At 41.5% G+C, this 27,152-nt stretch overlaps 1 protein-coding gene across 1 annotated transcript; it reads left to right on the top strand.

Annotated features, from left to right (window-relative positions):
- The first annotated feature begins 1,819 nt into the window (after positions 1-1,819).
- Positions 1,820-15,296, top strand: Cpr72Ec (Cuticular protein 72Ec). Its single transcript, XM_067792007.1, has 2 exons — positions 1,820-3,326; positions 14,417-15,296. Exons 1-2 carry the CDS (start codon positions 2,014-2,016, stop codon positions 15,294-15,296), a joined length of 2,193 nt encoding a protein of 730 aa, XP_067648108.1. The 5' UTR covers positions 1,820-2,013.
- The last annotated feature ends 11,856 nt before the right edge of the window (positions 15,297-27,152 follow it).

Genomic DNA, 27,152 nt, shown 5'->3' with positions numbered 1-27,152 from the left:
TAGAGACCAATTGTACAGCGAACAACGGGACATTCATATGGCTTAGCAGCTAAAAGCATCAGCCTTTGCACTGATATGAATGTTGGAGATTCGAGTTCAACGCTCAGCTCCCGAAAAGCTAGCTGATGAAGAAGTGAAATTCAGAAACATGTCCTAGTAATCATCGCCGTTTGTAAACTTACAATTTTTCTCTAATATCAATTACAAAAACCATTGTATAAAGCAATATGAGCAAAGCTCGCTAATTAAATACATATGATTAAATAAAAAAGAAAAAAAAAAAAAAAATGAGACCCATGTCCGTACGTTTTTTCAGAACATTTGGACAAAACATAGACGTTTGTTAATTGCTTGCTCAAAGGAGGTCCTTATAAACCGACACCGCAATTTCTTCATAAATTGGCTACAACCACACTTTTTATTTTTTTATTTATTGTATAATTCAACCGTTGCGCTTTATGAAAGAATTGTTACAACTACAACATTACCCTGTAGCCCTGCAGGTTAACCACTAGTTATGAGAGTATTTCTGCCCTTTGTACCAGGGACCACCTTGGGGCAGCCCCGCCTATACACATTCTGAGCCCTTGTGCATTGACATAGATGTGCAGACTTTGGAGGTACACTTTTTCTCAACACGCCTTCAGAAATATCCATTGTAGGGGCATGATAATAGGGCCATGCTAGAACAACAGGATTTTTCGTGTATTTTTTTTCTGTCTAGGGGCAAGCTGCCATAAAGATATGAGTCATTAACCAATATATGAGTCATTATCCACTATTTTTCAATGAAATTACATGTTTTACTGTATTCTCTATCAATATATATACACATAAATCGTGCTAAAGCATATTATTATTATCTCAGATGACCATTGCGTTTTCATCCTAAAGGAAATTTCCATCTCGAAAAATCACAATTTCGCCTTAAACAGATGCGTTGCCATCTGGCAAAACAACAAACATTATGAAACATCAAAAATCCCTAAATACGTCAAAAAATTTTGAGTGGAACTACCTTCTTTTTTGTATCATGCCCTGTGGCATGCCTCTGTATCGCTTTCTCTCGGTGCGACAATTGTTTTGCATAGAAGTTTGTTAATGAATTCAGTCAGAGCGCCCTTAACTCTTAGGCTAACCCTGTTAAGGGGTCACTATGGTGACACTATTAAGTAGATAAGATAGTAATCAGATCGTATCGAAATCGAGAAAGAAATAGTCCGATCTATGGTAGTTGGCGCAGGGATAGAGCGGGTTTCGGGTATTAACTTGAATCCAGTTGAGGCTTAAATTTCGGGTTAGATAATTTTTCTTTTATCTCGGCCTTTTCAATCCAAACTCAACCGTTGGAGGAAGAAACAATTTTCAACGCTGTCTCAATCTTTCGCGCCCCTTCTAATTTGCCTCCCTAAGCAATTAATGGTCCTGAATCAACATATCTACATACATATATTTGACAGTTATGCGGACAAATGCTTTAACACGAATCATGACTTGTGGTTTGGTGGTAGTGTGTCAGACTAACTGTAAAACAATACGAAGAACTGGGCCTCTTGCGCGATAAAGCGCTCTATGTGTCAATTGATACCCCCGACGCTAGTTGATTTTATTTTTCGCTACGTTTTAAGCGAGCGGCTGACAGTACTTGGCTCCATTTCGAGGTCAACTCTGGTGACAAACAACAGACAGTGGTTTGTAATGAAGCTACTAGTTACCATGCACTGTCTGGGTTTATACAAAAAACAGCAACAAATGCTAATGCAACAAAATTGTTATTGGTTGCAACAATACTTACTCAGCTTGCACTGCTGCAAATGGTCTAATATCGCAAGCTGGGAAAGGGCGGGTGCAAAATGCAATGATATATAAATAAAATGGTAGACAACTGTTGAACGTTAGTGGTTTCGCGGCGCCTTCAAACGTGGTTAAACAACGGATAAAAGATTTGAATTGTTCCAATCTGTTTGATTATCAAATAAACCTGTGAGTATCTTTTGACGCAAATCAATTGAAATGCGATTGATGCTCGCCCTGGTCTGGGTGACTCTAACCACGGCATCGACTTTGCGGTATACGCCCACTAAAATATTGTTGGCCAAATTACAAAGTGCCGCGGATGCGTTGGATAAAAAGGACCAATCGTCAGCTAATACACAATATCACGAACAGGATTCAGATGGTTTCTATTCGTATGGTTATAGTGCTGGACGCTCGGCAAAGGCAGAGTATATTACGGTAGACGGCTCGTCACATGGATTTTATTCATACATCGATGCAAACGGCAAGTTACAGATAGTCAAATATGAGGCAGGACCTAGTCAAGGGTTTAAAGCAGCTGCAACAAACTTACCAAAAGCACCAACGAACCCGAATATATTTGGTCCGCTGCCAGTGCGTGATACACCCGAGGTGCAGGAGGCCAAAAAAGCGCACTTTGAAGCATATCGGGAAGCAGAATTGAGAGAAGCAATAGCAGCGTCACAAAATGAAGCGACACGTTATGAGGAGGTGAGTGCAGAGCAATCACAACAACAGCAGCAACAAAAGTCAGAACGTGGTCAACAAGAGGTCTCTGAAATATTAGAGAATACACGAAGTAAAATATTAGCGATATTGTCAGAGAATGGCAATGCGCAAGATGATGTGAGTGTGGCTGCGAGTGCTGAGAGCAATGTTGGTGATGGTAGCCGTGCTAGTGGCTCTAGAGAAGAACCCAATAACGGTACGCCTCAAGAGCAACAAGAAGAAGAGGTTGAAAATGCTGATGATGATGAAAATGCTGGTTTGCTCTCTGTAGATAATTTACAAATATCAAATGAGAGTAGCAGAGAAGCAAATGAGGCGGAAGAAAATTCGAGTAGTGATCGTGAAAATATAACATTAGAAAATGCTGAAGGGCAAAATGAAGCCGAGAACTCAGCAGCGGCTGCAGCTGGAACATCGAGTGAACTTTCAAGTAGCGCACATCAGATGACGACATATAAATTAAGTGATTTACTCAATGCAGATGATCAATTGAATACGCACGCCTTGTACACATTCGAAAGGGACGATGAAGGTGGTGGCGAGAGTTCGAAAGATTTGCTACGCCTCTCGGAGCTGCAAGAAAAATCCGATTTGAATTTTGCTGCGCATCAGCAGCTATCAAGTGCTGCTGAGACGGTGAGCGTGCCAGTGCATTCGTATTATACAGTGTTGGCGCCACGCAACAAATACACTGTTATTACACCCCAAACACATCAGTTGGTGCCGCGTGACGAGGCACGCAAACGTGGTCATAGTCTGCCAATTTCAATAAGTAGTTCGTATTTATCACAACGCTTGAAGTAGATATTTATTACACCTAGTTGGGTGAGTTCTGTACCTTTTTAGCGACAATTCTTAGCGATATAGACACATTGTGCGACTGTGGTTTTCTAGGAAATTTATTTACCGTTGGAAAAATTTATGTCGCTGTCGTTCGCTAAAAAAGTTAGAGAATTTCACCACTGGTTTGTAAAGACGACAACGAATATACCGATTTAGCAACAACAAAAGGCTCATTGATCAATTTATGAAATATTCATAGTTCAACTTTACATATTTATATGTATATATTAAGTGCATTATGTAAAATATAATCATAATAATATATATGTATGTACATTAGACTGGGTCGATTTATTAACCGTTATCGCGCCATTGATTTTTCGATAGGATTTGGGCTCAGGAAAAAAAGTTCCACTGCGCATACTCAAAATAATAATTTTGGAGCCTGCGAAATTTAATTTTTTTACTTTATTTCGACTTTGATTTTTAAGGTTTTTTCATGACCTACTAAAAAAATTTCATTTGATTGTAAAATTTTCATGTATACCCTGTCCGATCCAAAAAATGTCCGCTAAAAACGTTGGCGATAACAGTTTTTTGAAAAAAATAAAATAAAATAAAGTAAAATTTAAATTAAATTAAAATAAAATAAAAGAAATTTTTTTTTTTAAAAATCGTTATCGACAACGTTTTTGGCGGACATTTTTGGGTCGGACAGGGTATACATAGGAACATTTTTTTAGTTGGTCATGAAAAAAAACCTTAAAAATCAAAGTCGAAAAAAGTAAAAAAAAAATGAAATTTCGCAGGGTCGAAAATAATTTTTTGAGTATCCGTAGTGGAATTTTTTTTCCTGAGCCCAAATCCTATCGAAAAATCGAAGGCACGATATCGGTTAACTTTCGTCCATACAAATCGATCCACCCTAATGTACATATATGTACCGTATTTTGTTTTTTGTAAACATTTTTTCCACTCGAATTTGTGTTTTTTTGTTATAATATTTAATCATATCCCATGCCATGCAATTCCTTTTAATTTTAATTAATAATGTAAAAATAAATATTTTTTATAACAAAACATAGCATTTATAAGTATTAAACCATGAGTAAAGTATGTGAGTGCTTATGTATCAAACGAAATTAGTTTTATAATATGTACTGTAATTTTAACAATAAAATGCAAAAAACATGTGTAAATAAAACTCTTGTAAAAATACTCAATCCTTTAAGTACTATATATCGTCGACTTATTTTTAATACCCTCCATCAGAAATTTAAACTAAGGTGAGTTTTTGATGGCAAAAAGTGATCCCTGACTCACCTTTCATATTTCACATTAATGCCAGTTTTAGAACTTAGCTCAACTGGAACAATATCTGTAAAAAAAAACAACGCAATAAAACCAGATAGGTGAAATCAGTAGTACAACAACAAAAATTTGAGGGCCCTCATAATCAGGCCATGAACTTTAAGATAGTAGGCAGGGACAATCTGTGGAACAAATATGCTACTTATCTATACATTGGTAAAGAAAATCGACTGAAAAGAAAAAATAAAATAAAATAAAAAATTTTTAAGCACTTCCTTTATAGTACCTGGGCGACCGAGCTTTGCTCGGCAATCTTCGAGTATGTCCCATAACATACTTTGTTCTACATGTTATCATTAATGAAACTCTACTTTTTTATATGTACATATATTATATATTTTTACTTACCAATATTTGATTTCCTTAAAAATAGATTTTAAAAATAATCAACACTAACCGCAAAATGAACTCGAATGAAAAATTTGAAATGGGTAATTCCAGCCTATAGTATATAACCTATTATGACAATTAGGGAAATCGAGAACTAAGTTATTTAGGTCGAGTATCTTCATGCGCCGAATTATTAATTTCAATCATTTTTTTAGTTATACACTATGAAAGACACACATTTTTATTATATTCCAAAAACTTGTAAATTTCACGAATGACAACTATCAGTTAGTTTAATTAAATGTCAACTTACTTCCCTAAGCGCCATCTGTTGGTAAGTAGTTCAATGGTTAGATGTCGTTTTCAAATTGAACATATGCCTCTAGTGTTCATCGGTAGAAAATTAACATGGTGAGATATCTTTTTGCTATGGTGGGAAATCTTTCTAATAGTAATCTGTGAGAAATTGCAATTATTCATCTCATATTTGCCAAAAATATGCATTTAAATATATTTTGCTAGAATTTGCCACGGTGCCTTGATATTGTGTGGAATCATGTGGAAGATTTTTTTACGAAGATTTTTAACTTTAATGTTCTCCTTTAAAGCTTTAATAGAATATGAGTACGTAGCGTACTATTTCGTCTAACTACCCCAACCCTAAATGGCAACCCTACTCAAAAATTACCCTATTGTAATGCGGAGTGAAATACTTTTCGTTTGATACCCATATCGGCATATCTCATGCAATTTTTTTTAATTTCGAATAGGTGGCAATCCTAAATGGCAACCCTACTCAAAAATATTCCTGTTGTATCGGTATATCTCATGCAATTTTTTTTTTTAATTTCGAATAGGTGACAACCCCAAATGGCAACCCTACTAAAAATATCCCTATTGTAATGCGGTGTGAAATACCTTTCGTTTGATACCCATATCGGCATATCTCATGCAATTTTTTTTTATTTCGAATATGTGGCAACCCTAAATGGCAACCCTACTCAAAAATGCCCCTATTGTAATGCGGAGTGAAATACCTTTCGTTTGATACCCATTTCGGCATATCTCATGGAATTTTTATACCTTTCATGAACATGAAATGGTATATTAACTTTGGTCCGATTTTTGTAACGTTGAGAAATATAGAAGATAGACTCACCATTAAGTATACCAAATTGATCAGGGCGACGAACTGTCCGTCCGTCCGTCTGTCTGTTTGAACGCAAACTAGTCCCTCAAATTTTGAGATATCTCAATGAAATTTGGCCCAAGGATGTATTTTTGTATTATATTAGACATTTGTCGGATCCGGTAGGATCGAACCACTATAACATATATCTCCCATACAACCGATCGTTCAGATAAGACGATTTTGGTCATTCCTGCCGCAATTTAGAAAGTTTAAACGTGAAACTCGGTGATATATATTCTAATATATCATAAAAGATATCCTGAAAAAATCACTTTGATCGGAGCTATATATAGTTATATCCCATACAACCGATCGTTCAGATAGGAAGATTTTTGGCAATTTCTCCCTTAGTTTCCAATATAAAAATGTGAAACTTGGTGATATATATTCTAAAGATTTCCTGTAAAAATCATTTCGATCGGAGCTATATATAATATATATTCCATACAACCGTTCGTTCAGATAAGGGGGTTTTTTGCCATTTTTTATTTTATATTTATCTTAAAAATCGTTTACGTATGTACATCTGTTCACTATATATTTCTTATCTTATACATCCGATTATTTGGAGATTACGAACGGGATAAGATTATAGTTCAGCCCCATTCATGAAAGGTATGAAGTCTTCGGCACAGCCGAAGACAGTCCCGTCCTTACTTGTTTTTAATTTCGAATAGGTGGCAACTCTAAATGGCAACCCTACTCAAAATGTCCCTATTTTATGCGGAGTGAAATACCTTTCGTTTGATACCCATATCGGTATATATCATGCAATTTTTTTATATTTCGAATAGGTGGCAACCTTGTGAAACTTTCTGAGTAGCAACACCTAGGTAGAAAGTCTTAGAAGGTAATACATTATCTCTGTGCCAAATTTCATTTAAATCGGTTGAGCCGTTCCAGAGATCGCTCGGCTATACAAATATACAAGAATTGCTCGTTTAAAGTTATAAGTAAGTATACTTACCACTTAATAGTTATAAGATAAATGGACAAAAATCAGCGAAAAATGTCTCCTTATATAAATACATATTCTTGCTAAACTTTGATTTTTACATAGAAATTGCAAACATATTTATGAGAAGTAAAAATATAAAAGTGGAGCGCACATTACTTGGATTGGAAAGTTGGTAGGAAAGGAGATATTATTAGTCAACCAATTGCGCTTTTTGTTGCATTGTCACGGCGTCTTAACCTATCTGTGAAGTTTCACGTTTGTAGCTCAATGAGAAATTACTTAAAAATGGATTGCAAGATTTTTATGAAAAGCGGACAAACATTCAACCAAGGAAATAAAAAGAAAACACAGGCAATCGAGAAGGAAACGTAGAGAAAGTTGGAGGGACCTTGGAAAAGTGAAGGGAACAAGAGAAAGAGTCAAAAGAGGAATAGCTCTGTCTAGAACCTAACTTAACTGCTGCCTCGGAATCTGGCAACTCTGCCGCCTCTGATAGCAGGAGCCTGACCTTGCGGGGGCAGGAGATGAAAACTGAACGTGCTCAACCGTTTCCGCCTGCAGTTCGCACTTCCCACATCTTCTGTTACTGACGAGGCTTGACTTAAAGGCATGTGACGTCAGAAGGCAGTGCCCAGTTGGTATGTCCGTCGTATGCCTTAAGTCTTGTCTCTTTAGAGATATGAGCGACTTTGTGAGTCTAACATCGTGCCTTGATGGCCGCCTGACTATCGATATATACATTGACGAGACTGCAGCTTAAACACGCCTCCTACAGAATTTCTGCTGATTTCTTTACGGCTACAATTTCCGCCTGAAAGACACTGTAGTGATCTGGCAACCATAAATGATCAACTTATTTCTAGATCGGCACCTTCAACAGCAGACCTGACCCTTTCTGTTTTTTTGGAAACATCGGAACACACGTGTATAGTATGTTCTGCCATTTCCGCGTTCTTGCGCCAACCTTCCGGCTCTATTGTGGTCCCAAGATCTCTCGGGCACTGGACCATGTGGCGCGTTCGCCCTCTGTCAACTGCTTGCACTCAAGCTGCCCCGAGGTCTTAAGCCTTTCTGCAGTTGCTAGCGTTTTATTTTTGGCCATTAGTTCTGCAGCTTGGATGTGCAGAATGGCATGCAATGCTGCTGTCGAGGTAGTTTCCATGGCTCCTGTTATGCTTATTATTGATAATTTTCATACCTCCTCCATTTTTTTGGTAAACGTACATTTGTGTGCGGCCGTTAATACCCAATGCGAAAGTTTGGGCGCTAGGTCCCACGTGCAACATTACATCTTTCGGATGCGAACAGTGGACAGGGGGCTTTTCTTCACTCTCTCTTCCACATGCAGTTTCCAGGTCAAGTTACTATCCCGTATAATTCCTACATATTTTTAGCTGTACTTTTCATTTGATAAAACTCTAAAAAAAAGTCCTGGGTCCACTGTTTTTGCCTCCAGTTGCTATATGAATTTCGACTGGTAGATTACACGGGAGCACAGCACGTTCTTGTTGTTATGCAATCTTGATACGCCACCAGCAAAAGCATACTCATTTTGTTTCAGCCTGCAGACAAAATTTATGTTGGTACTCAAGAATCTTGCAACTCTTATAAGTTTTTAATTGTTTTCGTCCCGTATTTTGGCAGTGAACTATTGACCCCTATTAACTGCATAAAAAAAGACAAATATTTACCAAAACTAAAAATAATTTTACAAGGGCAAAATGTGATTCAGAAAAACGAAAGTGATTTGTTTCTTTTGTCCGGAAACTTCTATCAAGATGTTAGCAGAAAGTTGGCTGAAATACCAAGGAACAACATTTTTTTTGCAATAAGCTCGCATACGAGGCTACACTGATAGGTCAAGGGAAACGATTTTTTTGTTGAAAAAATATATGTACATATTTTTAATGTGTTGCCAATAGATTTAATGGCCAACCAATGTGAGGCCTTTTCTGCTCTACGGCTGCGAGAGTTATCCGGCTGGAGAGACAATGTGGTTGGCCATGCAGCCATCCTTAAGAATCTGGATTCGCCCTCCTCGGACTATTGCGCTCCGACTGTATTTTTCAATATGAAGTACGAGGTTGTTATACCGGATAGGGATTATTGGTCGAAGGAGCCGGCGGACCTGAGCGATAGGCTGCAGATATATACTGACGGCTCCAAACTGGATAAAAAGGTGGGCAGCGGGGTCTTTGCACCTCAACTAGGGTGGAATCTATCCTTTAGCCTACTCGATCATTGCAGCGTCTTTCAGGCGGATGTGGCTGCTATAAATTAGCCCGTTGATCACCTGAGGAATGGTGTTCACGGCTATAATAAAGGTTGTATTTACTCTGACAGTCAGGCTGCACTTAAAGCGCTTGGATCGGTCACATGTAAGTCCAGGAGAGAAGTGCCGCAAATCTCTCAACGAAATCGCTGAGCAAACTTCCCTCAGTCTGGTATGGGTGCCTGAACACTCGGAAATACCGGGCAATGAGATGGCTGACGAACTTGCAAGAGGGGGCACATCCGTTTCGCTTTCGTCGTCCTGGAAGGGATTGAGCATGTCGCTCGCTACTTGTAAGCTCACTTTGAAAGGAATTTTCCTTAGGGAAGCGGCTGTGAGATGGAGCAATCTCGAATCCTGCTACCACACCAAGCTCGTGTGGCCGGAATGGCACGCGAGACGTACAAGAAGTCGCATAGTCCACATAGCAATCGGGAAGCATGCACAACGGCTGGGTGCTCCTTATAATGATTACTGCAGGAGCTGCAAAGACGAAGAGGAGATAGAAACAGTCAAGCATTTCCTGTGCGACTGTCCTGCGCTTTGGCGCAAGAGGAAAAAATCTCTGGGATCTCCCTTCTTTGACGATCTTTGTGATCTAGTTAAGTTGAAACCTAAGAAATTCTTGACATTTCCTGTTGGTTCGAGTAGAGGAGAGATCCACGTGGTATCACAATGAGACCTTTTGGGCCTATATGCACTAGTGCTCGCACCGGTGGCCACTCTAACCTAACCTAACCTAACCATATGTACATATTTAGATGGTTTCACTGGTGATTCTAGTGTAAGAAATATTACCATGAGATTAACTACTATGACAAGTAAATAACCTGCACTGAATATAGGCGACAGTTTGCAGGACTACTTCCGAACTGGTTCTTATCAGATGCAGAGCAGGACTGTTGGTAGCCACACTAGTACCAATAGCGCTATATGAATTTAAACTAATTACGCAAAGGCAGAAGGCACAGAACCACAACCGAGTGAACCAGTTTAGAACGCGTTCATAAAGTCTGACAAGGGTGACAATTGCAATTTCGCAAAACATCACAATATTAAAAGCGTCAGGTGAAAGCAAATTTAATTAGAATTAGTTTCGTCTTTTAATGAGTTAGTTCTGCGCTAAATCGGAACTAATGCGATTCACTGCAGGGAAGTTATTGTTTTATTATCGGCCAGCGAATTATCATCGCCGAATCGTTGGGATCTTATTGACTTTATATCGGCTTGTTATGAACTGGTTACAGATGTGTTATCGATTCAATATTGATATTTTAACGGTATCACTTTTATGACAAACCGATGAGTCGGCGATAACACAGCGATAACACGCCGAAAACAAATTGAAATTCGAAATCAAAACAATACAGCCTACAAAATGTTTATGGTCGTAGAAGCATAAGTGTAACAAAAAAATTTTTTTTTGGTACATTCGATTATTGAATATAAAAACAAAAACACTTAAACAGCAATATATCGGCACTATGATGTTTGTGTGTGTACCTAGCCAGTAGAAGCAATATAAGAGTATTACATAATATGACTTAGACAATAAATCGATAACTTTTCTATATCAAGTTTATAACATTTTGCTAATTAAACGATACATTTCCGATAAAATATCGAACCATTTTCTATAACACGACGATAAGCAATTTTTAACACCCCGTTAACGAATCAATACCAATACCGATTTGTGTTTGATAACATATTGATGGCAATTCAAAAAATAATCAATAGCAATTTCGAAAGTTAATTGATATCTTTTCAATAACATATCTGTTACTGTGGATAAATAACCGATAGCTCTTCGATAAAAAAAACGATAGCTTCCGGGAAAAATCGGCAACTCACTGTAATCCTTGCTTTCGTAGCTAATTAATAATACTTAGATAACAAATTGATGACTCGTCTATATCGATAACACAACTATAAGAAACCGATAACTCTTCGAGGAGAAATGGACAACACCCCCATTGTTCGTCGATAACAAGCCGATAACTCTTCGATAAAAAACTGTTCTTTTCTTTTTTCTTTGCTTTCTTTTCCTTGCATTGCCTTTTCTTTCCTTTCCATTGCCTTCCTTTGTTTCCTTAACTTTCCGTTCCTTTCATTCCCTTCCTTGTATCGCGTTGCTTTATCTTAATTTGCTTTCAGATTTCGCTCATATCAACCCCACCACGGACATTCGCACACATCATGCTGCCGCGTAGTGACTAAACTTACACTTACATTCTGTATTCCCCCATACCGTGATCAAAGATGTTTACACATACAAAATCAGAATAATTCTAACATATGAGCATATTTGTCTAAGCCGAGACCTTAGTCGAACGATTCATTGTAAATCTCTCTTTTTCTTACCTTTCAAACAGCACTCGTGCCTTAGTACGTACATTTACTCTTCTTCGGCACTTTTTAGCCACAATTGTTTATTTGTCATCACATTAATACGAATGATATGTATACCCAAATGTACATATATAGTATGTATGTATATCACAAACAATGTATTAATATACCAATGAATTAAGTTCTTACATGCGTAGTCAATACAACTGACATATCACTGCATGCGTCCAGCAGCTACCAACCACGCTTACCAAGACAGTATAACAAACAGTCGTATGGATCTGTGTCGAAGGCGTCTTCCTGTTGCACAAACATATCTACAGATTCATCGATTTGTAGTGCCCATAAAGGCGCTCACGTGTTTCACATGTTTTCGAAACCAAACAGAGCAAAGCCAAGTGGTAAGTTGGTGGAAATGTGGGGTCGCCATACCATCGTTTGAGTTGCGTAAAATATCTTTCTGGGGTGTCATATTGACATCTGTTTTTCATAGAGTAGAGTTGATATGAGCGAAATCAGATAGAAGCAAGGAAAGGAAAGTAAATGATAGGAAATGAAAGGAAAGGAAAAGGAAGGATAGGAAAGAAAATTGAATGAAAGGAGGGAAAGGAAAAGAAAGGTAAAGGTGGGGAGAAGAACAGAAATATTGAAAGCTGCGTGTTATAAGTTAGTTATCGATGTGCCTATATTTCGTTATCGATGCCTTATGGTTTATTATATATCGATGCCTTATGGGTTATCCATTTCCTACCGACAATTTTTCGGTTACTTGTACATAGGTATGTATCGATGAGGTAAAAACTAGTTACCGAATTTTTATCGAAACGTCAACGATTTGTTATAAAAAGGCTATCAAAAAACGATCGGTTATTAAACGACAAGTGATCGATGTTACCAAAAAGTTATCGGTTTGCTATCTAAAAGTAATCGATTTGTTATCGGAGTGTTACCGAATTGATGTCGGCGTGTTATAAATTTGCTATCGAAAAGTATACGATTCGTTGTTTAAAATTATACGAGGGCAACATCTATATTTAGTGGGAGATACGGAATTAGAAATGGGCACGGTTCTAAACTTGCGCAGGTGAAAACTAATATACACATGGATCACGTATCGGGTTGCAACTTCCTAGTCTTTGCTACGATAAGCTGACAGCCTATGTGCTGGGAGCAGATAGCAATGGATTAGCGATTAGCATGCAAAAAGCGCATCCATGGCGGGCATCACGAATGGGGTGCTAGAGTCAGCCTCTATCTCTCCATACTCCTACTGCGGCCTCGCAATAAGAACCTGGCTGGGAGACCAAATCACCAAAGACTATTGAGCGATTTTGTTGACCACTTGCAAAGCTTCGGTTGGACTTTTCAGCCTTACAGAGCTGGTATATTTAATATTTTTTCATTCGCTGCATATGATTGAGTTCGCTAAGATCTGGTATAAGACTTTCGATCAGATGTGGAAGGGATGAATTTACTGTGCTTATGCTTTGAGGGAGATGAGACGGTGGATAGCTTTATCTGCGGCTGCCCCGCTTCGCAAGGATGTGGTATAAGGTTTTGGACTAGAAGTTGAAGATAAGACGCCGCAACATTTCTGTTCATCTACCATGTATTTTTAAAGGAAAAAGTAAAAGGATCTGGTTTAGCAGTGCAACTTCAGAGTTTACTGCTCTTGCTGCCTTGAGGAGAATTAGGTGGTTGAAAATTTGTCTTTGTATCCTGACCGGTTTCGCTAGAGTCAGATGTGTTGCTTTGGGTCAGCGGTGCAACTTTGGTCCGTACAATGTAATGGAGGATTACATGTTGGAGAACTGTTCCCCAGTTGCCTTGCCCTTTCTTAGATAAGGTATGAGGCTTTTGATCAACAATGCCACTACTAGCTTTACTGCCCTACCCGCTTTGAGGAAGATGAGACGGATATGCAGAAATAACTGTAAGCCAATATCGCCGTTTGGGAATGTGGTAATACAATGGATGGCAATAAAAGTGTCCAAGTGAGATATTCTTTAACAGGGCTGCCGTCACCCAATCTAACCTAACCAAACCACGAAGGCTTCACCTGGGGGCTCCATAATACTCACGTTAACCCACACAGAAAAAAACAGTGTAAAGTAGATAAGCTCCTGGTCCCCTTTTTGACCAAAGCTTCGCTGAGCCCATGTACTTCATGTAAGCTACCACATGTGTTGAAATGCTTTGGCGCAAAAACGTGCAACACATCTTGGGCGAAGCTAATGCTGCGCGAGATAAACGAAAGTTAACTGGGCGACCTTCTTGAGGACGAGCGTGCGATTTATGAAACATTTACATTGACAATGGAACGACTGACTGCGTTTATCAATATATCATACATACAGATATGTGTATGTATGTGCAGCATGACCCAGCATGTGAACTAAAAGAAGAAAAAGGAGGGAAACAAAAGAAGTACCTAAATAGTAAAGGAATAAAAAAAAAATAAAAAACACATCCTCCACTCTGGAAATGTTAGTAAAACGTTTTGTATAAAAGGCAGAACATTTTCTTGTACTGATAACAGAATCATCTGGAGCGAGTACTGGTGCAACACTAGCAGCGCTCTGAAAAGAAACAAATTTTACCTACAAAGTATTGTTAAAAATTATCCAACTTAAAACATGCAAGTGCTCATCTACTTGTCCGCTTTGCTGGCGCTCGTCGCTGCCGATGGTTATTACTACGAAACACCCGCCTCGCTGCAGTGGAGCTCATTGACGCCCACTCATCAATATCAATATCATACACAAGATGGATTTGGACAATATTCGTATGGCTATGGCGAACCGTTATCCACCAAGCAGGAGGTACGCACTCTAGACGGTGTGACACGCGGCTTTTATACCTACCTAGATGGAGCTGGCAAGTTACAGAACGTCGCATACACTGCAGACGCCAATGGTTTTCGTGTGTCTGCAAGTAATTTACCACAAGCTCAACGGCCTACTGATGCAGCACACACACCCACAACAACAACAACGACAGCTACAATAGATGTGCCTCAGCCTGTACAGGAAACCGCCGAGGTAGCTGCCGCACGTATACAACATTTGGCTGCTCATGAGCAAGCTAAATTACGTTTATATCAAATTAAAACACCAACCATTGCCACACAGACTTCGGCGACGAAAGCTGCTTCGAGTTTGACGTTGGTGAAAAAAGTGGGTGAGAGTGAAGGTGTTGGTGCCGGTGAAAAGCGAATTGAACGTGTTGATCAATTATTGTTGCCACAATCTGTAGTGGATACACCTGAGGTGGCTGCGGCTAAGGCAGAGTTCTTCAAACGCTATGAAGAGGTGAAACAGCGCGATGACAAATTACGTCAGCAGCAGGAGCAGATCGCTGGTTATGCGTTGGTAAAGTCGCAGCCACTCACTGCAACTAAACCGTTTGGGAGTTACCATCCTGCTTTTACTCCAAACGGCAGTTTTCGTTATGGCGTTGTTGTACCACCAAACAGTCCCGAATATTTGCCCATTTCAGCATTTAATTTTTAAAATATCGAATTATGTTTTGTTTGTTTGAAAAATTTCATTGTTTTTTAATTGTTTAATAAAATATAAATTGCAATATTAAAGTGTGATGTACTTGTCCTTTATTAAAAGCTCAGGGATCATTGTCTTAGTTCAAAAACTTATGGAGCAAGATTGGGAAGTTGTAGCGTCTGATTAACGAAGATGCAGGCTTCCTGACCCCGGTGCGGTTTCTGCGGATAAGGAGAGATTGATAAAGAGAGATATTCGGTCACGTTTAGGTCCAATTAATCATACTCTAAACCAAAACCGGCGGCCACCGTGGTGTGATGGTAGCGTGCTCCGCCTATCACACCGTATGCCTCGGGTTCAACTCCCGGGCAAAGCAACATCAAATTTTAGAAATAAGGTTTTTCAATTAGAAGAAAATTTTTCTAAGCGGGGTCGCCCCTCGGCAGTGTTTGGCAAGCGCTCCGGGTGTATTTCTGCCATGAAAAGCTCTCAGTGAAAACTCATCTGCCTTGCAGATGCCGTTCGGAGTCGGCATAAAACATGTAGGTCCCGTCCGGCCAATTTGTAGGGAAAATCAAGAGGAGCACGACGCAAATTGGAAGAGAAGCTCGGCCTTAGATCTCTTCGGAGGTTATCGCGCCTTACATTTATTATTATTTTTTTTTTTAAACCAAAAGGGCAAGGGGAGGACGACAACGTCACGACGAAGGTGCTGGAGGGGGACAAAGAACCCAACACAGTAAAGTGGCATCGAGCGAACTCCTCCTAACCCTTGAGAAGGGGTCGTTTGACGTGGCGCTGATCCAGGAGCCGTGGCTCTCATCGGGAGGAAAGGTTTTTGGACTTAGCGCGTGGGTATTTGGCGTTTCCTACGCGCGGGTGCGAGCTTCATATATGCTGCCTTATTACACTACTGAGGACCTCGTAGTGGTGGCCGTGGAGCAAAAGAATAAGCAGGCATTTATCCTGGCATCCTGCTACATGGTCCATGCTGCGGAGGTTCCACCGATGGAGTGCAAGAGGTTTGTACAGGACGAAAGGCGGTTGGGCATAAGCGCGGATGCAAGCGCACCACAATACGTGGGGAGGAGATACGAACGAGAAAGGCGAATCTCTATTTTGTTACATCCTGTGAACCAATTTGCAGATAGCCAACAGGGGAAATGTCCCTACATACATTGGTCCAACATCCAGCAAAATTCTGGATATTACTTTGAGCTCCGAAGGTGATATATCAAGGTGTGATTGGATGGTTTTTGAAAGAGCATCCTTCTCCAACCATGCGTATATCAGATTCAGCATCCCCCTAAAGAGCGTAGATAAGGGAGGAACCTTTAGAAACCCTAGGTCAACGGACTAAATTCCAGAAACAGGTAGAAGCGAACTGGGACAACCCAAAAAAGTTGCCAATGTGGAGGAACTGGAGGTGTCTAATGAATTCCTAACAAGGACGTTATGACGGAGTATAACAAAGCTTGCCCTCTAAGAAGATTCAGAGGAAAAGCAAATCCTCCATGGTGTAGCAATGAGCTGTCTTCTAAGAAGACAGTTAAAAGAAATGTTTAAGCTAGCAAAGACCGCAGAAAGCGAAGTCGCGACGAGTACAGGGGTCTACTGAGGATCTACAAGCGTGAAATTTCCAAGGCGAAGGGCATCTCATGGAAAAGTTTCTGTACGGACATAGAGTGCTCCAGCGAAACAGCACAATTGAAAAAAGTCCTAGCAAGGAGCAACATAGTCCAGGGACTAATTGTGAGGAATCCCTTGAGGTGCTTCTCGATACATATTTCCCATCGGAAAATCATTTAGAAGAGCCAGCAGACAGCACTCACACTTCGATGACGGGCGGGTAGTGCCGGGCTTGGTGACCGATCCCAAGATTGAATGGGCAGTGAAGACATTTTCTATGGTTTTGCTACATCTGCCGGAAAAGAATCGTTTTAGGACGGTCATACTCTGTTCAGTGTGTCTCGTGTAAGGGATGGTTGCATCGGACAGGTTGTTCTGGGCTTGATCCCAAAACCCGACGTTCACATAACTTTTATAAATCTTTTGTGGCTCCTTGCTGTTCACGCCCAAGGGCGTCCCGTAGTCTACGCCTAAGCGCCCCCCACTACCTTCCAGCAGCCCCGCTGCTCAGCAAGCCACAACAAGTACCTGCTGCTGCTCGCGCCCCACGGCGCCAACAACTCAAACAACTGCTACCACTCATAGCTACTACCTTCGTAGTATAGTCGGTAGCAATGCTGAGCATCAGCCCCTGCCCCCGTCTTCTCTCCCCCTCTTTTCCGCCAGCAATCGTGCAGGTCAGGGAAACATACTCTTGGTCCCTACCTCCGTTTGCACCGTTTGCCAGCACAGAATATATATGTTTGCGACATCCGCCCAATGCAGCTTCTGCCTTGGGTGGTGCCAATTTCCTAGATGTTCTGGTCTCCGCGACGGCAACCCCCTGACGGCTTTCATCGCGCCATGTTGCCAGGTCGCAAACCCAAATCATCCGGGCACCCCAATGCTTGCCCAAGGACGCCCAGTCCCAGGGCCACGACAGCAATTGCGTCCTGGCCTTCCACAACCCAGGCGTAGTCACCCGTCACTTACCCCCAGAGTGGCGGCGTCTCCCCTTATGCACTTCAGAATTCGGCATTTAAACTGTAATGGACTAACTGGGAAGATTACGAAGATAGTCGATTTCATGAAGCGGCACACCATCCGCATTGCTGCGATTCAAGAGACTAAACTCACAGCAAGATCTCCATTGCAGACCTGCTCTGGGTATAATGTCCACAGGAAAGACCGCGAGAGCGGAAACGGAGGCGGCCTCGCGTTTATCATACACCACTCTGTGCAATATTATATATTTGATCCTGGCATCGACCGCAGGGACAATGTCTTAGAACGTCAAGGTCTATCTGTCCGGTCAGGCGATGCAAACCTAGAAATCATCAACATCTACATCCCTCCTGTCACCAGTTGCCCCAGTGGATACCGCCCTAATATCAGGGCCTTACTCACTGGCAACAATCGCATTATCTTAGGCGATTTCAATGCCCACCACGATCTATGGCACTCAAACTTGCGGGCTGACAGTAGGGGTGAGATGTTGGCGGATCAAATAGAAGAAACGACGTTCTGCACAATAAACGGAGACGCCCCCACACGTATGGTAGGAAGCTGTCACAGTTCGCCAGATATCTCAATCGTGAGCGCAGAACTCGTAAACTGCGTCAACTGGCAGCCGATGGTAACAGTGGCATCCGACCACCTGCCTATACTTATTTCGCTCGAGCGTACCGCCGACTTCATCGTCACCGAAAAACGCACTTTCATAAACTTCAAAAAAGGATAGTGGGAAGAATATAAATCTTATACAGACAACCTCTTTGCTGCCCTCCCTATCCCGACTGATGCCCGCCAAGGAGAGCGTGCCTTCCGTAAGGTCATTGAATCCGCCTCGGCACGTTTCATTCCCGCCGGGAGAATTCCCGAAATCCGGCCCCACTTCCCGGCAGAGGCCGCAATCTTAGCGAGAGAACGTGACCTTTTAAGACAGCTTGATCCAGGCGACCCCCAAATAAGGGATATAAACCAACGCATCAGATTGCTTGTGGACGAACACAAGCGGGCGAAATGGGAGGAGCACCTAAGAGGTTGTAACCTCTCTACCGGTGTGGGTAAACTTTGGCCCACCGTAAAGTCCCTATCGAATCCGACTAAGCACAAAGACAAAGTTTCCATCGCCTTTGGCGACAAAGTGCTGTCGGATGCGAAAAAATGCGCGAGCGCTTTCAATATATAATGTATTCTACGGTCGACAAAGATAGACGGAGGGCCAATAGACACGCACATAAACACAAATTCAGCGCGTCACCAATCACCATCACCGCTAAAGAGGTTGAGGACGCCATTGGTCGCGCTAAACCATCCAAAGCAGTGGGCCCAGACGGCATAGCCATGCCGATGCTTAAAAGCATAGGGAAAGAGGGTGTCAAATATTTGGCGCATGTCTTCAACCTGTCACTTTCCACTTTTGTTATACCCGAGAAATGGAAAATGGCCAAGGTGGTCCCGCTACTAAAGCCTGGGAAACCAGCTAACATAGGAGAGTCGTATCGTCCGATACCTCAACTATCGCCAGTAGCAAAGACGCTTGAAGCCATTTTGCTCCCTTATTTCCAAGCAAATTTGCAGCTAGCCTCTCATCAGCACGGCTTCAGAAAACTCCATAGCACTACCACCGCGCTAAATGCCATTAGCACCCAAATAAATTGCGGTTTAAATCAATACCACCATAGAATAGTACTCGTAGCGCTAGACCTATCAAAAGCTTTTGATACGGTCAACCATGGCTCGCTACTGCAAGACCTGGAAGGGTCCACCCTTCCCCCATGTCTTAAAAGGTGGACCGCAAATTATCTGGGTGGTCGGCAGGCATCGGTGCAATTTAGAAACGAAACATCAAAACCAGGGAGAATTAAACAAGGGGTACCACAGGGTGGTGTCCTATCCCCACTTTTGTTTAATTTCTACATATCTAAGCTACCTTCACCATCGGAAGGAGTCACAATCGTTTCCTACGCCGATGACTGCACAATAATGGCCACAGGCCCAGGCCCAAAGATCGATGAGCTATGCAATAAAATAAACGGCTACCTCCCTGATCTCTCCATTTTTTTCGCCTCGCGAAACCGGGCATTGTCACCGACAAAATCTTGCGCGACCTTATAATGTCGACCATTTTGAACAGCCACGTCGATGGCACTACGCTACCGACTGTCCTACGCCTCAAAATCTTGGGTGTGACGCAGCCGCAATTGTTCCGAGAATTCGGAGCCGTAACAAAATCCTCAAATCCCTCGCCGGCAGTACCTGGGGAAAAGATAAAGAAACGCTCATGACTACATACAAAGCAATTAGCCAGCCGATTACGTGCTACGCGTCACCCATATGGTCGCCAAGCCTAAAAACTACCCACTGGAAGAAGCTACAGGCCTGCCAAAATACTGCTCTCAGAATTGCCACGGGCTGTCTTCTTATGTCCCCAGAACACCATCTGCATAATGAGGCGAGAATACTTCCCATCAGGGAGAGAAATGAGGTGCTGACCAAACAGTTCCTGTTGAATACCCAGAAACCTGAGCATTCCAACAGACATCCGATTGATGAACCAGCACCGCCTAGGGGCTTAAGGAGTCATCTCCGTAAGATTTTTGAGGAAATACGGCACCTGAGAACCCAGCCGTATGAAGTGAAAAAACACAAGGAGGCCCTTGGTGAACTCCATAAACAAGCGTCGGACCTTTATGCCGGGAATTGCCCGGTGAATCCAGTACTCAAAGAAAAGTATCCAAAACTCGCGGAAGAGGAACGCATACTCCCCAGGGAAACGCGTGTCACTCTTGCTCAACTCCGTTCTGGATACTGTAACAGGTTAAACTCTTACCTATCCAGAATCAACCCCGACATACAAAATGTATGCCCCGCTTGCAATGTGTCCCCACATGACACCAATCATCTCTTTAATTGTAATGTGGAACCAACGCCTCTAACACCCCTTTCCTTATGGTCCACCCCTGTTGAAACAGCAAGTTTCCTTGGACTCCCGATAGAGGATATTGATGACAATTTGTGATCGGTCGCGGCTGTTAGGTGGGGCGAAGTATTGCTACAACAACAACAACTTTTTCTAAGTTCAAATCGCCGGGCCCAGATGGTATATTCCCGGCCATGCTACAAGTTTCAATTAGAGCGGTCGTGGAGTGACTTAAAATAATATTCGATGGGTGCATAAGACTGAGTAATGTACCGCACTCTTGGAGAACTGCTCGTGTAGCTTTCCTACCAAAGGCGGGAAAGATCGGTCACGCGTATCCCAAAGACTACAGCCCCATTAGCTTAACATCATTTCTGCTCAAAACCTTTGAGAGGCTGATAGATGTGTAAACAAAGTCCAGCGTGGATGAAAAGCTGCTCTCCACAACACTGCATGCGTACACCAAAAGCAAGTCGGTAGACACCGCATTGCAAAGGGTGGTAATAAGCATATAGAAAGCCCTGGAATATAAAGATTATACTCTAGCAGTCTTCTTAGACATTGCCGGTGCTTTCAAAAAGGTTTCTAAATGGGCGATTATGGATGGCCTTAACTACATTAAAGTACATTCAGCCTTAACCAGATGGATCAGCTGCATGTTAAATTGCAGGAAGATTACATCACAATGGGGATTGTACGAAGCCACGAAATCAGCGGACAGGGGCACTCCGCAGGGAGGGGTGTTATCACCTCTGCTGTGGACGTTGGTCATCAACCAACTGCTCAGGCGATTCGATGAGGGACCCGTAAAACTTACGGCTTACGCAGATGACGTGGCAATTGTCATAAGTGGAAAGTGGCTTCCAACGATTAGCTCTTTGATTGATCGGGCGCTTCGGGATATGCATACCTGGGCATTTAATGTCCGATATGGTCTTGTTTACAAAGAGGTACAAGGTCGCAAATTGGACCAGGCCTAAGTTAAGAGGGGTGCCCCTACAGGAGAAACCTTACACAAAATATCTAGAAATCATCCTAGACAGTAAGTTGTCATGGAAGCTCAACGTGGTGGAGAAGGTGAAGAAGGCCCCAACGGCATTCATTGGGTTTTTACAGCGATTGTAAGCCCTATTCGGCCATACTAGTATAGCGTCATCAACCACTAGACGAACAGACTAACTGATTCCCTATCCGGGCTTCGAGGGAGATCATAAGGCTACAATAGAGGTGGACGGTTAGCGCAAGGGTGCACAAATTGCGGACGAGGCGATACATGTGTACACAGATGGGTCCAAAGTAGTAGAACGAGTAGGGTCTGCGGTATACTGTGCTGATCCGGAAATCAACAGATCCTACAGGCTGCCGGATTACTGTAGTGTTTTCCAAGCGGAAGTATTTGCCGTAACCAAAGCAGTAGAAACCCTGGAAGAGAATAGCTTAAGCTGCAACCGTGTTAACTTTTGACAGTCAAGCAGCAATTAAGGCAATAATTTCGCATAGCACAGCATCTAAGTGCACGTTAGAGTGTAAGCAGTCTCTGGAGAGAGTCGGGACAGGGAGAAGCATACATCTATATTGGGTCCCAGGACATATGGGAATAGATGGGAATGAAAAGCGGATGAAATAGCTAAAAAGGACGCATCCCTTAAAGCTTACTCCGTAGACGTCCCAATTAGACTGGGCGAGATTAAGCGAAGGGGAGAGGTGCACATGATCGAGCAAGCGGGAAATGCGTGGGTTCACGCGCGGGGCTGTAAAGTGTCGAAGATTATGTGTAGGTCTTACAACCTTAGACTAACTAAGTTGCTTCTCTTATTAAAAAGAAAGGACTGTAGACCCATGATGGGTATTCTGACTGGACATTGCCTTCTGGCGTCAAATGCCCTTAAATTAGGCTTGGTTAGTGATAGCAGATGTAGGAAGTGCGGGTTGGAGGAGGAGCAAGTGTCTTAAGTCCTGGGAAGCTTCTAGTATTTGCCAAGAGGACGGAGTTATTTTATAACATAGGTCCTGGTTTTTGATAGGGGTTTTCAGTTTGGTTGTTAAAAACAAACTTCTGGTAACACTACGGACCCATTCATCCTATGTGAGGTCCTCATGGACCGGCCAGTTTAACCTAACCTAATCATGTGGATTGCGCAGAGAAAATTTAAACTCCGTTTCTTACCTCGTCCTAGCAAAGGCAGTGTAGACATATATGCATTTTTCCACCGTCTAATCCAACTCAAGGCAGGAAATTCTGTGAAGCTAGAGGTTGCATAACTATTCTTAAGCTTCATACCAGTTCCTGTCGAAAACTTGGCAGCTGCACTAAAAATGCTCTGCCTTTTCATCTCTCATAAGGAAGAAAGTGCAGTTAAGCAAACTCTTACACGTCTGTCCCTGACCATAGTAAAGGAAGGGCAGGTACACCGGAAATTATTCGTTGTATCATTCTTCGGTATCAAAACCAACACTTTCAGTTATGGCCCAAAGTATCATACCTAATACTTTCTAGAGCGGGTTGGACGCATAAAAAGCCCCAAGTCAGGCCAGGAAGGTCTGTAAAGAAAATGGACTACTGCCAGTTGAGAATTTGGCATTACTTTGGGTTGTGAAATCGGCTTTTATGACCACATAAACCAATTTAAAACTTCGAAGAAGTATTTCCTTCATAAACCAAGCATTCTGAATAACGGCTACTATGTCGCTGTTTTCGGAAATAAGCTTCCACTCCTCATATTTTTTAGCGTCCCAACTCAGTCGGTGCACAAGAGAGATGAGTTATGAAACCTGGTGCGAACCGAGTCCATAAAAGGTCTTCGAATAATGATTTCGTCTACTAAACTAAAAGCATGGTTTCTATCCATCACGGAATGATCGATCTGAATGCATGTTCTTGTGTCATAGATCTTTTAATGTTTGAACTTGGTAGTGGAATTTACAACGTCCGAAGCGAATCAGGCAGTTTGTGGGATTTCGTATTAGACTCTATTCCAACCAATAATTTGTTTTCACTTGAATGCGGTTTAATGTATCGGATCAAGGCAGAACCCGCACTGAAACTTATAGGATGACCTCAAACGTCTTAATAGCGAGCCAGCTGATCCAAGAAAGATGCTTAGTTGCTGCCACCGCGCCTCATGATGTTGGACGCTGGCGAGAAATATACTCAGCAGGCTGTAAAGCAATTACTTCGAAGTAGCATCGCTAGGTTGTCCGTTTCACATTTAGCTAAGAGTGCGTTAAAAATAATAATTACCCGTAACATTCGCTGGTGAACCTATTAGAACCTTTTCGCACTTGCGGGGATCTTTACACACGAACGCTACTTCCTTTGATGTAAATGTAGTAAAATTATCCACCACTCTAGCAGAGGAGCTCCTCAGCGATGACAGCTCACTTCGCTTCTGCGGGTTGAATAAAACAATAAAGCAAACATGCCTGGGCTTCCAAAGATTGATTAGATGAAAACCCAGGCGGAACAGAGCTGTTATTGTTTACCGACAATATTGGTACAGTTGCAATTGCCCACTCTGAGTAGTTCTACCCTCCCCGTCTCCACAAGCGTTAAGCAGGTATCAAGGCGCCCAGATAGACAATAAAATTAGTCGAATAAAGTATAGCGAGCAGCCTACGGAAGGGTAACCGGAGCACTTGAGCACAGAAGCACTTCAGCCTCTGAGCTATTAAAAACGATAAATTGCCATATCGTGAGTCTGAGTCACACACCCTGGTTGAATTACGCAATCTACAAGGCACGTTCGTTCTCATCAAGAAGGGACTGAAGTAGAGATAGAGTGAGCAGGAAGAAGCTAATTCCATATTGAAGTTTTCTTTGAGTAACTTAGTATCTTGCTGTTAGTCCGTATTGTTGACACGCCTAGCATCTCGCAAGTGGAATTACGGGATATAGAGAGGGCATACGGATTTTGGGCTGCAGAACGCAGAAGTTGTCCTGGGAGCAGTGGGGTAGTGAGGTGTTCTTGCGCCCGGGGCCAAATATTTTTTATTTTGATTTTGTTTTCATTATAAAAAAATTTACATAAGCGAACATTACATTTTTATTTTATTATATTAAATATTTTAACGTTAAGCTCAAACTTTTTATGAGAACCCCCGAATTCTTAATCGTTACATTGTAATTATTTTGGTTGGAAAGCCATCATAACGGTGGGAAAGTCATAATAACTCTGGCACCCTCATCCTGAAATATATGTAGGAAACTCTGCCCTAGTTGCTAAAGGACAACAACGGAGGAAGCTTCATTCCTCGGCGGGTGGACAGGCTTAGAGGAGGAACTTAGTTTCGTCCGGCGGCTTCATGGCTCTGCGAATGCAGACTGGAATCAACAAAACAAAGATATGCTGCAAAATAAACATTTATATCCTCGTCTCTTGAAAATTTTTCACATCACAGGACTTGGTACTGATTTAATGTACATACGGCCATATTGTTCACGACGTCAACTTTGCACGAAACACAACAACTGGACAGCCACTTCGATGGCATAACGTTACTACTGTGGAACCCCAACAACTTTTGGTTGTGACGTTCGAACACAGTCTCTGCTTCAATACAAATGTATCCGAAATTGCCTACAATGCACAAAGATGCATCAAAATCCTCAAATCGCTGCAACCGAGAAAGTTGCAGGGCTACCAAATTTCCCACTTAGAACTGCCACGGAATATCTTCTTAAAACGTCTGAGCTACAAGGCAGCCCAAAAGACAATTGATTGATGTAGTTGTGCCTCCAAGGCAGATAAGAAGACATCTGCATAAGCCGTATGACGAGATCTGGTGTAGTATGATCCAGAGCAACACGAAAGCAGAGTCTGTGATTTCCTTCAAAGTCAGGCTCCAGCCTTTGCAGACATCGCCGGAGAAGAATGCACACTTCCGAAGGATATACGCGTTACTCTGCCCCAACTTCGATTCTATGTATGGACCTAGCCTGGTGTATAGCACAAATCATCTATTCGTCTGTAATGTGAAACAAAAATCTGTAATAGCAACTTGTTTTTGCTAAAACCATACTGAACTGCTCGATTCCTTGGACCTCCGTTAGAGGAATTTATTTAAAGTTTCTTGGGTGTTCTAGCCTATTTACCCAGGCGAGGGATTTGTACAACAAAAGTAAGTACCATACATTAGGGTCGGTCGATTTGTATGGACGAAAGTTAATCGATATCGCGCCGTCGATTTTTCGATAGGGTTTGGGCTTAGGAAAAAAAGTTCAACTACGCATACCGAAAAAAATAATTTGCGAGCTTGTGAAATTTCGTTTCGGTTAACAAATCGACCCAGTCTACCATACATGGACGGACGGGAAAACGGCTATGCCGCCTAGTTCTGTCGCTGATAAACAGAAAAATGTATAAATACGCTGCTCTCTCCATGTCATCAAAACAAAATCGGGATGTCCCACTTAATGCCAAAGTGGGGGAAAAGGTGTCGGAAAAATTCCACCTCCACAAATTAATATCCCCCAGTTGGACTAGATGAATCGTCCAGCTGCAAGATCTGCAACATCTCTAATGATGGAAGTAAGCTCATTGCTGGTATGAGCAAATTACGATCATGCATTAGACTGGATCGATTTATGAACCGACATCGCGCCATCGATTTTTCGATAGGATTTGGGCTCAGGAAAAAAAGTTCAACTACGTATATCCAAAAAAATAATTTTCGAGCCTGCGAAATTTCATTTTTATACTTTTTTTCGACTTTGATTTTTAAGGTTTTTTTATGGCCTACTAAAAAAATTTTCATTTGATTATAAAATTTTCATGTATACCCTGTCCGATCCAAAAATGTCTGCTAAAAACGTTGGCAATAACAGTTTTTTGAAAGAAAAAAATATGTATATATATGTTTTCGAGCCTGCGAAATTTCATTTTTTTGACTTTTTTTCGACTTTGATTTTTACGGTTTTTTCATGACCTACTAAAAAATTTTCATATGTAAAAACGTTGTCGATAACAGTTTTTTGAAAAACGTTTTTAGCTGACATTTTGGTCGGACAGGGTATACATATGAAGATTTTTTTAGTAGGTCATGAAAAAAACCTTAAAAATCAAAGTCGAAAAAGCCAAAAAAATTAAATTTCGCAGGCTCGAAAAAATATTTTTTTTGGCTATGCGTAGTGGAATTTTTTTTCCTGAGCCGAAATCCTATCGAAAAATCGATGGCGCTTTATCGGTTAACTTTCGTCCATACAAAACGACCCACCCTATCATGCATGGTTAAATCGTACAAATGAAAAAAAAAAATATAAAGCAAACTATTAAACCGAACTAAAAAAAATTCATACCAAATTTTCGATCTATTTTATTTTTATTTTTTATCGGGTA

Source organism: Eurosta solidaginis, chromosome 5 (assembly GCF_040869045.1).
Source record: "Eurosta solidaginis isolate ZX-2024a chromosome 5, ASM4086904v1, whole genome shotgun sequence".
Taxonomy (NCBI): domain Eukaryota; kingdom Metazoa; phylum Arthropoda; class Insecta; order Diptera; family Tephritidae; genus Eurosta; species Eurosta solidaginis.
This window is presented reverse-complemented; position numbering and strand designations above follow the sequence as displayed.